The 15,998-nt window shown below is 38.3% G+C and overlaps 1 protein-coding gene across 4 annotated transcripts in view; it reads right to left on the bottom strand.

The window, feature by feature from the left end:
- Positions 1 to 15,998, bottom strand: part of FHOD3 (formin homology 2 domain containing 3) — a 410,832-nt gene that overhangs the window by 116,722 nt on the left and 278,112 nt on the right. For all 4 annotated transcript variants that reach the window (XM_035317954.1, XM_035317955.1, XM_035317956.1 and 1 more), the window contains exons 7-8: positions 10,600 to 10,711; positions 4,148 to 4,242 (exon numbers count right to left, since the gene is read on the bottom strand). In XM_035317954.1, the coding sequence (XP_035173845.1) occupies positions 4,148 to 4,242; positions 10,600 to 10,711 (207 nt within the window). The remainder of the gene's footprint in view (positions 1 to 4,147; positions 4,243 to 10,599; positions 10,712 to 15,998) is intronic.

Genomic DNA, 15,998 nt, shown 5'->3' with positions numbered 1-15,998 from the left:
TACCAAGAAACTTTACATTCAGAAAAATTGGTTGGAATTACATGAATAACGAGAGAGAGCAATACCCAGCTGACATACCCTGCCCTGTTTAAGCACCTCTTTCCTATGAAATGAAGCACTGGGAAATGTGCCAAGCTGTGTTTCTTCTTCAGTCATTGCAGGACTATTGTCTGATGATTATCTAGTGAGTTGCACAATAAAGAGGAATGCTTAGCACAAAACCCTAATAAAGTGTTAGGATAATGTGTTTAGGATCTGATTAAACATTCGTGTCTGTTCGGGATAGTATTTAGGGCCTCTGTTTAAAACTCACTGAAGACCATGGAATTAAATTTTCCTGAACAATGCTGGTAATACATACCACATACATTTTGGTCTTTCCTAAACTGACAGCTAGCAACCTTAAAAAATGAAAACCTGACCGCAGAATTAAAATATAGCCACTTGGAGAAGTGTGTTTAAACCATAGTCTTTGTTTTGTTGCAGAATTTTGTTGTGTTACTCCTGGCTTAGAGGAAAACAAGAACTTCAGATCTCAAACTCTTTAGAATTCAGGTCTACAGAAGAAGAACAAATAAGAATTCCTATGCCTCTATCCAGTTTTGGTTTGAGGAAACATCCCCGAGTTAAGATTGTTTTATTTCACTGTGCAAGTTGTGCAAGTTCCTCCCAGGACCTTATGGGAATGCTTGCACAACACTTGAGTTCTTCCCTCTCAAGCAGCTGCTTTTGGAATGGTGAACTAAATTAAAACCAAAAACCTAGCCTGAGAGTTTTGAGCTTGATATACCTTCTTAACCACATTTTAACCAAAGCCTAAACAATACATTTTACCTACCACTAACTGTAACAGTCCCAATGGAAAAAGGCAAGAAACTGATGAAGTTGTATGGGCAGTAGAAAAGAAAAACCCACAATAGTTCTATGGCATTACAAGCCAAACGTTTTCCTACATGATAAATCCTATTAGGCGACATATGAAACTGGTAACAGCAGAATAACCTTATCTCGACATGTCCTCAGTTCTGTTTCTTAACAAAGCCAAATGTAAATTAGCACTAGCCTACTCCTAGCTTCAGACTGAAAGGCTCTCGTTATTTATGATTTTTAAAACGTGTATTGCTAGATGACATTAGGTAGCAAAATTAATAAGTATAGTGTCTTTTGTCATTTAGAAAACATTCACAGCACACAGCAGTGGTTCAGACAGAATACAGACAACAGAAAGTCCAAGTAAATGTATTTGGTGTGCATGCTTTGCATGCAAGCCCAAATAACATAAAAGTACTGCTCTGGTTACTAAACATTCAACAGATTGGGTTTCAATAGAGGGCCCACACACTATATAGAGAGATATTATCTAAATCCTACATGCTTTGGTGAAAAACACAGTAAATTTATGTAGTAAATAAACACACTTAAGGGCATCAGCCGAGTTTTCAATTGCTTTGGGATAGGAAGAAGCATGTCTCATGCACGCGTTTTCCCAAGAACCACAACTTCTTCTAAAACATCTGCTGCTGCCAATGCTGAATGCAGGACATAAGAAGATCATTGCTCCAGTGTGGCAGCTACAATGTCCTCAAGGCAGGTCACTGAAAAAATGATGCACCAGCTGCGGCATTAACACCACACTGGCCTGCGACAGCACTTTTCCAGCTGCTGCTGCTGGACCACTGGTGGGTGGCACTTTAAGCTCCCACTACTAAGCACTGGCCTGGAAGCTTGTACTTAAATTTGTCTTATACTGGATCTGCTGAAAAGCATTCAGTGCTTAATCTAGCTACACTAAAACATACTATTTTCTACATACTGAGTAATAATTTTACCTACCTGTTTAAAACAGAAGTATTGTATAATACAAGAGAACAAATATAGTCTTAAAAAACAGGTAAAAAGAAAGTCATCAGTAATTTTACAGTTACAAAACTACTGGTATAACCTCAATAATAGAAAGGATTTGTAGCAAATTTAAAAAACACCATGTAAATGAAAGTCTGGAAGTAAACAGAAAAGCCAATTGAATTTAACACATAATTCAATTTCTACATTTGGTGAGTAGGGGTTTTTATATATTTATGTGTGTGTGTCTATATGTAAAAGGAAATATAAAGTGTTTAATCTATTTGAACCTCAGTAAAACTTCTAATAAAGGGCCACATGGGAAACAACCAATAAAAATAAAGAAAGTTGAGATTAGAGTAAGATCTAACAGACCATATGAACTAACCAAAGGAAGGTAACAAAGGTTATACTGGGACTATACAGAATCCGAGGTATATATATTGAGATCAATCTCATTTTAGAGATTCATTAATGAGCAAATCCCCCATAATTAAGAGAAGGTTAATGAAATGGTAGCATAAGTAAATTGGTTAAGTGTCAACAAAGGAGTAGATGAGGATAAAAGAATTGGAACAATTCAGTTTTGAGCAGGAAGGAAAGCAGCCTGCAAATGTATACATGGAAAAAGAAAATGCAGTAGGAGAAGTATGCTTCCTTAAGACAAATTCCCCATGAAGTTTCTGCCTGCACTGAAAACTTTGACAATTCCTCGCCTGGAGAAGCTGAAACCATCTGAGCCTTCTTTGTATGCTCTGCGGGGGAAAAAATTAGAACTGTGACATGCTGCTTGCTGTTTTCTCTATAATCATGAAAAAAAATCCCATTAAAAACATCATAAAACTGTCCATAAGCCAGATCATAATTATAAGTGTGGCATTGTGGGATTCCTCTGCTCCTTGATCTTCATAACCCCTTTGACTGTGAGATACTTTTTCTTTTTGTTTGCTTTTAAAGAACTACCCCCTCCTAAAAATAGCTTTAAATGTAGTGAAAAACTCAGACTAAAGAAATAAACTATAGGATGACAAAAGAGTCAATATAGGACATTTTTTTAAAAGTTAGACATCAGGTAGTTACAATGGGAGCGGGGAAGAGGGGGAATTATTTCAGACAGAGGAATCGCTACATAATACAACAAGGCTTAGAACAGAAACATTAAAAACTAGTAGCCTCAACTTTAATAGCAGCTACAGACAAAAGCATAACAAGCAGGTGATGCTCTTCAGAAAGAGCATGTCAATAGGTAAGATGGTCTTTGAAAGTCAGGAGGATCTTTACTGCCATGTAAGCAGGCGCAAGGGCAGCTCTAAGTGAAAGGACAGTGACAGCAGGGATGTCACTGTGAGAGGTCAGCTCCTCTCAGGCATCTTGAATGGACAATATCAGCCATTGAAAAAAAACATTTTATTAGAAAAAAATCAAACAAACAGAACAACCCATTGCCCCAGCCACAAGCACAGAAAGCTGTCATCCTGATATATGACCTTCACTGACAAACTCTGGATCTTTAAATGAGTATAATGAATAATAATAATACTCTGCAGTTCTCTGACCTATTAAGTATAATTATAAAACACAAAGTTATTTTGATTTTCTAGTAGCATGTTGACATTCTGTGTTCTTCAAAAGATTTAATTTTAGTCACCCTAGGATTTGTTTAGAATTTGAGGACTAGACACTAATTTTTAAGGAATTTATACTCATAAATGTCTAACTTTTGCAGGCCTTTTATTTTCTGCCTCCTCATCACTCAAGTGAGTACTTCCGAAAATGTTTGATTTTACTGCAAAACTACTACTTGTAATAAACGGTACCAGAAAATACAAAGAAGGAAGAAAAAATCAAAGCATGTTTTTACCTCAGTTTTTAAAGTGGAAACACTCTCACTAGCTCTCAGACCTATTTAATTTACCATATTTGGTTTGCAGTGAAAAAATAATAATTTAAACAATCTGGAACTAGAAAATTGTGCACAATGCAAGCCTTTGTGAGCATTTGATCTTTTCACCAGTACTTGCTTTCATTATCTTCTGGGTAATTTGTTAAGCTGGTTTGTTGAGTTTTGTTTTGCACTGTAGTGCCAGCATTGGGAGAGGAATCATGTCATAATATGTTTATGCACAGCGACGAGCAAAATAGCAATTCTGCTGCTGCCAGCTGCTGCCTCTGGGTGACTGTAACATCTCTTGTCCTGCAACTTCTCTGAGACAGGTCTTCTTTGTCATATATTCTCAAAACAGACCAGTATTATGCAACTGAAAATACTAATATAATCACTACAATAGTAACAAAGCAAACAAACCTTGTTAACCAAGGTCATTGCATAAACCAGTAGTTCAGTATCAACCCCATCCTTCTCCTCCAGGATCTCCATGATGTTGGACCATGGCTTGGCTCCTAGAGATAAAGCAGAAAACATCAGTAAAGGTAACCAAAATGGAAAGCTGTTGTAGCGACATTTATCCAAGAGGCAGCACAAGTTGGAATGATGTGGCCAAGTGGAAGATCAAGTGGATCAAGTGGATCTGCAGCTTCCTTTCCAGTCTGCCCTACTCCGTGGAGGACAAAGTAAATATGGTCAGCGAAAACAATGGTACATCCTGAGGCAGGCTTCTAAAACGCCAGGCAGACTTTCCCCAGAGCTACTAATTTCTCTCCCTCGATGATGAAGCAAACTTTGTTAGCCCACTCAATTGACAGTGAACTTCTAAAAACTGTGTGGGAAGAATTTTACCCCACCTATCGTAGGCTCCCACAGGTTTAGATAAATCTTACACAGAAGTCTGCATGCTACTCTTTCAGTATGTTTGTTGCTTACATTCCTAGTGATATTACTGAGTTACACTGCGTTAAGCTAAGTCCTGTTAACAAAACAGTGTGGCAGAGAAAGACAGTTTTCCCAAATTACAGGTTGTGTGTAAGATTAAAAAAAAAAAAAAAGAAAAGAAAAAAGAAAAAGGAAAAAGAAAAAGAGTTTGCTATGGTTCCTGCTTGGATTATTTTAATAAGAATGCCCTCCACGGATCTTTCAGATACACTTAACTCATTTTTTTCACTCAGTAAGGTCAAAATTTGTGCTTCTAGCTCTGAAATATTTTCCTGATTTGCATTTGTATGCTCGATTTACATTTGCAGGATTATCTGCTGCCAAAACCCATGTGGCTTTAGCGAGTTATTGCACCAAACAAGTTAGGCAGGAAATGCCAACCAGACTCAAGATAATGTCTTGTGTGGAAGGCACCTTGTAAAACCATTCTATTTAATTTGGCTAAAAGGCAGATGTCAACATTTTCAATAGGAAAAAAAAGACTATTTTATCTAGGAAAAATGAGTAAAAAATGAAAGACTACAAATCAGTGCTTTGTTTGGAGTAAAGCTAAAGGTTGGGAGAAAAAATCAGAAAGCTAACGCTATCTTAGAGATGCCCAATTTGCCTACAAGATCATAACTGCGAGAGTCTTTGAATTCAAGGAGAAAAATGCAGAGTATTCTAGCAGATCCCACCCCCTAAAAATTATAATGATGACAACACTGAATACAATCAGGCAGTAAAAAGGAAACATTTCATCCCAACAACCTGTTGCTGACTGATCAGTGACCCCGAGGTTAAATCTCTGCACTGCTCTCGCAGTAATTACTGGCATTGCTTATTCGTGACAACACTGTGCATACATGCAGATATATCCTGCTGCACAGGCATGGATCTCCACTAACCAAGCATCCATTTTCAAAGCAATGGCAGTGCACTGCGTGAAAAACTGTCTAGTAATGAACACACAGACAGAAGTATTTCTCCTGCTTTCTTTTGCCCACACTTTTGAGACATTCTCTGATCTTTTCTCCTGAATAATAAAGTAGAGCTTCCTTATCTCAAGTGAAATCAAAGGAGAGGGGATTCACTCTCATCTTTCAGAAAGTATTTGTGTGTATTACTGATTAAGTACTAATTTCAGTACGCTGCTGTAATGAGAACACACTAGACACCTCTTTACCAGACTCTCTATATTACCAGACATTTTGTTCAGTACATGTTCAAAAGACATGTGGAACAAATTCACTCGGCTCACAAATGATATATGATCAGCAGGAATGATATCCTCACTACAAAAATGTCTTCCTGTGGTTTCTAGGGAAAAATAAAAATGGAAGAAAATAAGAAAGAGAAACAAAATGGGGAAACTGTACAAGCCTGACTTTTAACAATGCCATTTGGAAAAAAAGTGAGTTGCCAAGAACATGAAAAGTTAATTATTTAATCCACACCACATTATTCAGTGACAGTCTTTCTAGAGGAATACCCATTTATTTTGTAGACAGGTTTTATTCATAGTGAAACAATCCTGTTCTGTTTTCTAAAGACAATATTCTGGTGTTTTATTTTATTTTATTTTATTTTATTTTATTTTTTTGCCTGGATATTTATATACTTTTCCATTATCACCACGGATTATTTTCAGAATTGCCTTGCTCTTACCATGCATGCATGGATGACAAAGCTTTCCTCTACCCATGCTGCTTCTCTGTGTCAGACCACAATTAAAAAAAAAAAAAGCCAGCAAGGCAGCCCCGTAATAGCTCATCCATCCTTCAAATTTTTTAATTAGGATGCTGTTACTAACCTTAGAGAACTTCTAAAATCTAGGCTTACATTTGTAATTCTTTTCAACTGAAATTCAATCTGTTCCCCAAATGGTATCACCAGGAGGCTGTACAATGACTTTGACAGAGCCACTCCAATTTGTACCAGATTAAACCCTTTTCAAATGCTGTTTTCCCCATTATCATCTTAAGCTGAACAGCCAAGGAGTAAATAAACACAAAACAAGACATAATGCTGTCTATGAGTTTGGGGATGAGGCAGTTCTGGTCTGAAAGTTGCACCATTTCCTTCCTTCTCACACTAATGCGAGTCTCTAGTTTCTAACCTATGATCCCAGCAGCATGAGGCATGGGTGGATCTAAAGCAGGTTTCTCCTCTCATCTATGCACAGGCCCTGAAGGTTGGATTTCCAAATATGCTGTTCCTGGAGAGCCAGCACTTAAAGATAAATCCATAGGCTGGAGTCTACATGAAAAAAATAACTTCCAAGCCACATTTTTTTGTGTGTGTGGTAAGGTGGCTAAGTGAAAAAAACTCCTTCACCTTCCAGTATGAGCTGCCTAGAAAGATTTTGAGAAAGATACTTTGGAAAATCATGCATTACAAAAACTGGTGACTTTAGAAAAGTCATGGGTTGCTGTAGCAAAACAATGAGGATCATAGAAAAGATACAAAAAACATGATGTGTATTTTCTCTTTTGCTTTAGAAAGGTATTTGTATTGTGCAAGATATTAAAAGCTCTCTGATTATAGACAGAGAGGAACTTTTGAGGAAGCTAGTGTGTAGAGTTAAAAGCTACAACTTGCTGCCATCTGTGCAATGGTCTGAATATAAAAAATTATGGAAAACCTAAACTCATGTATTTCTATTAAAAAAAAAAAAAAGTAAATTCATTTAATATTTATGTTACGAAGTTTCTTTTTTTAAATAGTGCAATAATTTTTGTGTGCCAGTTGTCAAAAAGGTTTACTTTCCAGCCTGTCTCCTCCACCTTGATTGTGATGTAAAAGCATGATGATGTAGCATCCTATCTCTTTTTATGTGAGCAGACTGTGATGTTCATGTAAGGTTACAACTTCCAGGCAGGACTTGTGGTAAGATTGCTGTGAGTGATGAAACAGGCTCACTAAAGTAAAACAGTCAAGGTCGAGTTTTGTGTGTGTTCTCCTGCCTTCTACTGGGTAAAATGGGAATTGCTCAACGTTTTTTTTTTTCTTTCTTTTTTTTTTTTCTTTTTTTTTTTTTTTTTCAGGTTTCTCATTGGTACCATCTATTACTGTGGCTACTCTGTCAGGAAGGCTGGGGCCTCAACCATGATGCTACCACAGCATTCAGAGTAGTCACGGATAGTCCATCAACACACAGAGAACCGTGGGGTTTCAACCGTTAAGCATATATTAAATGAATACAGTCTATTGAATAATGTCGCCCATTGTTTTATGTCTTGATCTTTTCTCAGTTTCCCCTTTAAATGCTTTTGCAAATGAATTGAAAAACAACAAAAAAAAGAAAAAAAAGAAAAAAAAGAAAAAAAAAAAGAAAAAAAGAAAAAAAGGAGAGAGGGATTAGTTTCATCCTGTCATTCACCCCTTACACAAAAATTTTACATCACAACTACACGGGATGCACACACAACATACAAAGCGTGAAAAACTTTGCTTCAGGCAGGAACCATACAAGAGGACTGTCACCAGCAGACAGACAGTCTCTAGGTGCCATAGGATGGAAAGACTTTTGGAAAGACCTCAATATCTTTAATTCATGGCTCTTTAAATATGTGTGAACATACAGCTTTCCATCACAGCTACAGGATGGGCGTTAGTTTAGTGGTTATCTTACAGTGTGCAAAATGGAAGGAAAAGGGGAGAACTGATAACGTCAGCCACTTAAATATTTCAGCAATAAGTCAGGTAGCAGAAACATAATTCACAAACAGAATGCTTCAGTGTCCAGTTCAGCCACCGGGCTTTAATCTCTGTACTAAAAAATGCTTGTGATAAAACAGCCCCAGACAGCACAGTGCAACGCCAGCTGTGCTCTCCAGAGCCCATACAGTCCTGGTATGCTTAACCTTAAAAGAGATCAAATTCCACTGGGGCTACGAAACAAGAAGAAGCTGGGGGGAGGAATCTAGATGGAAATATAACTAGAACCTACATTGTACATGATAAGGACCATCCAGTTATTCACTTATAATCTGCTTGTATCTGAGAGTAAAGCAGACACTTCCATAGATCTTTGTACTTCAGCTTGCATATGGATGTGTTCTTGCGTAGAAACCACAGATGGGATCACTTTGAAACAAGGCTGAGTTATTATGGGGTTCTTTATGTTAATCATGTGTGGTACACATGTTGAGGAATTATGTCATATCTCATCACCTTGTATGTACATGAAACATTGGACTTTTTTCAAAGCAGTGCTAAACTTAATTATATAACTGCAAGATTTATGACAATGTTTCAAGAAAAGGCACATCCCTACTCTTCCACTTTATTTCTATCCAATTAAATCAGTCATTAAAGGCAGGTACCCTTCAGTTATAAGACACTGATTTCTAAAGGTTATATAAAACGTAGACCTTTCATCACTAAAAACAAAGGGCTATTTCATTGATGACATAAAAATGGAACTAAATATAAAACAAGAAAAAAAAATGTACCTAAGCATAATTGCTTATTAAAAAAAAAAAAAATTAAAAAAAAAAAAAAAAAAAAAAAGGATAAACTGGGAATTTTGGGCTGTTATGGACAAGAGTTCCGCAAACCCACAGGTATGCAAATTCCCCTAAACCCTCTTCTCATACTAAAAATCACCCATTGAACTAATGCATGACTTTTTTCATGTCTTAGCTTGATACTGAAGTTTTACTGCTTCGGGGCATGAAAATATTTGCCTGCAGCAGTTTTACAGATACAGAAGGGAGTACACAGCACGCGGTATGTTCAGGATCCTAGTTACTCTCCTTTTTCTTTAATGAGATTTACTTGCATGTGAACAGATGGCAATTTGAACATGTTGAGTATACTAGGGAGTTCAGAGAGCTGCGGAAATGCTATGAATGGCTGTAAAAATAAATCATAGAACTCACAATTACATGAATATTGTGATTACATTTCTGCTTATGACATTGTAAGGTTTATTAGTTTTATTTCAGAACAGAAAGCCAACATTAAGAGTATACCATTTAGAAGTGTTACATTGATTTTGAATTATCTCTGCCTGCTCCCCTACTAAGAGAAACAATTTGGGGGTTGTTTTTTATGGTCCTTTCAACACACTAGATAGTTGAAAGCAAAATCTGGCTACCTTCTCCTATTTCTGGCACCCCCTTTCTCCCCATCCCCAGCTTTTTTGTTTCACTTTTACCATATCAAGTTGCTCAAACAAGTTCAGCATGGAGGCAGTTGCTCCACCGGGGGGATCTTGCTTTAAACCTCCATGTGTTTGAGACCACAACAATGGTTCTCCCAACCTCAAAAACTCTCCTTGAGGCAAAGGAATGTTTCGCATCAAAACAGACTGCCCTGGGAGCTTAGCAATAGCTTTGTGGGAAGAATAAGAAAGAACCATTTTTGTTCTATTTATTTGTAAAAAATACAGTATGCATATTCAAGTATTTTTCATGAGCCTGAAGGGTAACAGATTTCATAGTATAATATCTGCTCAAGGGCTTTATTTTAATGTAACAACAGATGGTTTTGCTTTTACTATAAAGCCTGTACTATTACTGACCTCGTCTTTCTCTTCAAAGGGATTACGCTGATTAGATATCATTTTCTCTTGTAAATCAGACTGCTTCTTTTCAGAAGGAAGTGGAAAGATGGCCTGGCCCAGAGAAGCCTCCAAGGTCAGGATATGAAATGGGGCTTACATTGCCTACGGGTGCAGGGAAGGGGAAGCAATGACTACAGCGCGTTGGAAGCAGCATGGTTTTTCAGCTTTTCACTCTTTACTTTTCCACTATAATTCATTCCTCAAAACAATCTTAAATTGTATGAATACTTAAAATACACTTTTAATACAGAAATCAGGGGAATGGCACATAAAGCAGAAAACACAACAGCAACCCTAAAATCACTGTCATCAGTGACAAAATGCCACCTTGGTCTCATGGTGCTGGGACTTCGCAGCCCTGAGTAAGGTTACTCACCTCTCTTTTCATCAACTGTTGATACTGCCTCGATTAAAAGCGGTGCATTAGATTCGGTATACTCCACAAACACCAGCAGCAGCTTCAGCGCTGTCTTTACCACCAGACGGAACTGGAAGAAAAGAGCGCGAGACTTGTCATTCAGCAAACCACAACATTGCCAGATCTGCTGCATGTGACTGAGCAAGATGCAAGCAGAACAATCCAGATCCAGTAGTAACACATGGGCAGAAGAGATTAAGCTGTGCCAAGACCTAAAAAATTACACGTAGCTATTTGGATGAACATGTCATTCACTGAGCAGGAGTCTCCCAGGGAAGTCTCAGCAGTCAATGAATCCCAGCAAAAGCTTAACGCTGCCACACATAATAGAAGATTGAATGTCCCACCTATACATACACTTATGCTTATCCAAAATATCTTTGTTCAAAGCTTACTGTATGCATAACCTAATGAAGTAAGAATAAATATATTGCTCTGTTTTCAACACAACATCTACTTCCCCCTTTCACTGTGAGCTTTCAATGTTGTCAAACTCCTGTATGACAGGATGATTTTCTCCTCATGGTTTCTTCTTTTCTTGTAGTATTATTATTTAACAGGTAAATGATTAATTAAATAAATATTCACTATTTATACAACCTGGGAGAAAGTGTATTTAATCTCTGACTATCCCACCCTGTCACAAGATGTATGATTTGCTGGAAGTGAGCACTCTGCCTGAACGTTTTCAAACGTACTTATTGTACATTTCCAAGACTGTGAGTTCAGCAAAGACTCATCATCATTCAGACCAACCAAGTGGAAATCAACAGCCAAACTCTACCAGTTTTGTTACAGATCTCCCATTTCCAGAGAGGACATTTGACTATTAGGGAACTTTCTAAGTGCTGAGTAAGAATTTTCAGGTATGTACTCAGCATGATCACAAATGCTTTCACACTCCTCACTTGAGTGAGTTTTGAATAATACATGAAACATGAAAAAGGATGACTTTTTAATTGACAGGGCTCTGCACGTCCAGATGAGAGCAATATTACCAAGAGAATTGATTCTAGGTCAAATACGCTATATCTTCAATCTAAACCATGGATTTAAAGCCAAATAAAAGGGAATATGCTGTTGGTCCCAGAAGCACTATTTTTAGTCCACTGAGATCGAATCAGGCTGCATAAAAATAGGTATTTGTAAGCTTATTGCATTGTTGTGCTATATTAAATTGCAATAAATCTATCAGTTTGTGAGATTTTTAATAAGATAGCTATAATAATGTGGTCATTAATCTCTTTCACTATTAATAGATTTTAAATCACCTCTCAGATCTGTTCATGTAGAGATAAGCCACCCTCCAGAAAATCCCTGTCTTTGTCTCATTATATTAAGTTGGTAGACAGCCTGAAACAAAACCACCTGGTCATTGCAATGTTTCATCCGGGGTGGGAGACAAAACCATCATCATCCTGCATTTCCTAATTGTTTCAGGGATGTATACATCTAAGTCTCTGCCACTATTAGCTCATTCCCAGTCCCCTGGTTTTTCAGTTCCTCACAACATAACTCTCCTAAGAGGCAAGGAATCACCATTAATCATTTACAGATATGTAAAAAGACTGCAAGCGTATCTATATTCTAAAAAAGGATACAAGTGCAATAAGCATAGGGTCATGCTACTGTGCTCACATTGCCACTCACAGAGATGTACTAGAGCTCAATTTATGGCAATGAGCTAAAATGCAGCTTGCTGCTTACAGCTATAAACACAGAGTTTACTGTGCACAAACAACCCAGGTATTTCCCTGGTTTCTCACGTTCTGCCAACTTATGTGCATTAAGATTAATGCACTGAAATGATACTGCTAGGGATACAAAATCTTCTGTTGAATCTAGATTGTTTTGGTCTCAATGTATCATTGCATCAGATAATTTCAGGGCTCACAGCCAGATGACAAACCTGACCAGGTCCTTTAAGACACTTGATTAGTCTAATTAGCAGTTGTGCTGCCACCGTGATACCCCTGTGATATGTGAGCTAGCCAAATTAAAGAAAATGGAAATCCCATGACACACAGCATAACTATACCATGGAAACACACTAGTGATAGACCGACGAATTGGTTCCCCGCAGTTGCACAGGACACCTGTGCATTTGCCTGGCATGTGAATACCACACATGCTCTACCATGATGTTTCCCCTAGAAGTCAAGTTCAAGTGCTTAACTGGCATATTCGGAGAACTTCCAGCAAGTCTCCACTTGTTTTGCAAAGGTTCTTTGTAAAGTAAAACAAGAGATCACAGATTACTGTAAACTAGACTTGGAAGAGCATACTTCCCGGGTAAGCAGCTGTGTGCTGACTGCAAATGTGATCAGGATCCTTGCCCTAGAAAGGAAATCTCACTCCTGGGTATTACTCACAATGGCTCTTAAAACCTCAAGGCTTGGCCAGATGGTGATAACTGGATGTGTTTACTCATCAGTACTCAACAGCAGGGTTTCATATGTTTCCATATGACAGCAATCAGTGGCACATAGTGGGCTTACGTCAAATTTTTTGCAACTCTCTGTCTTCCAGAAAGTATGAAGGACCTTCTGTAATGCCTTTGCTCTAACTTCTGCCTGCTGGCCACTGCAGCTGCTGTAAGGAGCAGATAGCCCCTCGCAGCTTGTGGCTGCCAAGCTGCCAACCTCACAAGGCTTCAGGGCAGCCCACGGCTTGGGCTGACCAACTGCCAGAGCGCGGCCTGCAGGTGCCAACCTCCTGCAGCCACCATGCTTGCAGATGATAGCACAAGTAATAAATACCATCCAGAAGCATCCCTGGAGAAAAGGAGTGATTAGAAAAGCTTTGTTTCACTTGTCGTTTTGCTAGTAGAAGGACATTGTAAGTTCAGTTCCTCACAAAACAGCCAGCTCTGGGAAGAAGAGGCGGGTGCAGGCACATGCTGACAGCTTTCTGCTGGTAGTCAGCATGGCCACTAGCTTTGAGAAAAACTGCACTTAAAACATGCTGTTTCCTGCTCAGTAGACAATGGTAACTGAGACACTTGTGGGCACTTTAAGACTCTATACTGCTTTGGACGCTTTGGGCAAGAACAAAAATGAAATAGTGCAGTCCAAGGACTGAGCCGAACAATGTGCACACGAGGGGCTCCAAAGCTGAGACTTACTAACCACTTGTGGCCCTCACAGCCTTCGCACACATCCTGCAATGGGGCTTTTTAATACTGGTTTAATAGTGCTTCTTAACAACAGCGGGCTATCATCGGGCAGCTGCATTGCCCCTTGGAAAGTGAAGTCCTCAGCCAACCAAAGCCCCTCCAGATCTGGCCGTCTGTCACCCCCATACACAAGGACACTCCAGAGCCTGATGTGCTCACGCTAAAATGAACTCTTACTTACATGGCACCAAGTTTCTGAAAGGCCTGTACCAGGGACACTTGTTGCCAAGACCTGTATGAAACTGTGAATTTTGTTACTTGGCCTCCAAAGTGATGTCCTACCTATTAAATGACCCCCTCATGACAAGCTCCCTATGGGCTTGATGTGCCTGTAGCAGCTCATGCATGATACTGATTACACCTTAAGTGTTGGTTATCGCAATGGGAAGGGTTTCAACCAAGAATGAGAATGATTGCTTCACAACTTTAAAAAATACCAGAGCTATTTAGAAAGTTTCCATTTGTGATTAATTATTGTGACTTTCAAAGTGGGAGATCCTCATATCTTCATGAGTGAATTATGAAATGTGTTTGCAGAGCATGCCTTTTCAATTATTTCAACAGTTGACAGCTATATTGCAAATAAAAGGACTGCAAATCTCAAAAACAGGGAGATCATTTAACAGGAAAAAAAAAAAAAAGCAGCAAATCATTGACTTTTGTACTTCCATTTGTGAAGTCATGGGAGTTTTTGCCAGTCACTGGTATGATTTTATTTATTTCACATAATGCACCCAGATGGCACAGTAATGGGAGCAACAGAAACAAGTTACATATTTCATTCCTGAGTACGTGAATCACTAATTATTCAAATCAGTGTTAAAACCTTCTTGAAGTCCTTAAGGCTGTTTCTGGGATCTACTGGACTCTTGTTTAGTAGCAAAGACAGCTTTCTGAATCAGTTTCAGCAGAGTCCCAGTTCTATTAAATTCCACAGGGCAATCACACTATTAGTTCAGACAGGACTGGATGTCATAAGAACAATAAAAGAGGCAGAAATTATGTTGTTCTAGCTCAAAAAAAAAAAAAAAAAAAAAAAAAAATCCCTGGTATCATTGCTTTGTGAATATTGGTTGTTGTGATTTATTCCAAATTTCCACCCTAAACATCACTGTTCAGTTAAAAAAGAAGGCTCGCTGAAGCAATATACATACCCTCTGGCCCAGTAAAGTGATGTTTTAACAGCTCTGGGATTAAATCACGATTCTTGAATTTCATAATATTGAAGTATCAAAACATTTTATTAAAAAAAGTTAGAAAAGAAAAGAAAGAACAGAAAGTTATATTTTTGTATCACTTGCAAGCCAATTTAAAGAGAGGAAATGATGTTAGCATCTTCTGGCTAAAGATAAAATGTAGCCAGCAATGTAAAAGGAAGGAGAAAAATTATAAACATTCCTTTACATTATACAGTAGAGTTTGGCAGTCCCTTTCCTTTTTATCTCTTTACGTTTAGACAATCGGAAATATGTTACAGACCCAGCCAAACAGACTACGCAACAGACTGCAAAATTAATGTCCCAAGGATGGGTTTGTCCCACCCATTAGTCACTGGCTGAGAAAAACTTAGATGTCTACAAGGAATGTTGTTAAAAATGTCATTAGCTTGGAGCCTGAAGCAACGTTTGTTAAATTCAGATTTAAAAAATTAGGAATATTTTTTTAAAAGAAAGAAAGCTAAAATAAAATTGAGTATAACTTAGTGTTTCACTCAGGGTGATGCTTAGCATTTACATTACTTATATTTGAAGAGACATGTGCACCCAATGTTTCACTAGCAATTTACTAGGCCCAAACCATCTGAGGCCTAATCCCAGTGTGGCCTCTACTAGGCAGAGTCCACGCACTCGTCATGTCACTATGAGACACCGGGCAGAACGGATGGTGCAGTAACGTGGCAGTACAATACACACCACACCAGCTGGTGAGAGGTGCTCAGAAAAGCTAAAAATCCTTCTTGCTCGTGGCATGTCAGGATTCACACAGCTTCAGATCTAGAGCTGTGTAAATAGCTTGCAAGTTTCCCAATTGCATCTGCGGTTCTGCTCCATTTCACGTTGCATTGTGGGACAAAACCACAATCTATTCAGAAGAGGAGGAAAGGCCTTTCTGGAAGGGAAAAAAATTTCTTGTCCTAGAGTCAAATGATACAGGACATCGTACTTACTCATATGGCCTAAAA

The sequence above is a fragment of the Oxyura jamaicensis genome, chromosome 2, assembly GCF_011077185.1.
Source record: "Oxyura jamaicensis isolate SHBP4307 breed ruddy duck chromosome 2, BPBGC_Ojam_1.0, whole genome shotgun sequence".
NCBI lineage: Eukaryota > Metazoa > Chordata > Aves > Anseriformes > Anatidae > Oxyura > Oxyura jamaicensis.
This window is presented reverse-complemented; position numbering and strand designations above follow the sequence as displayed.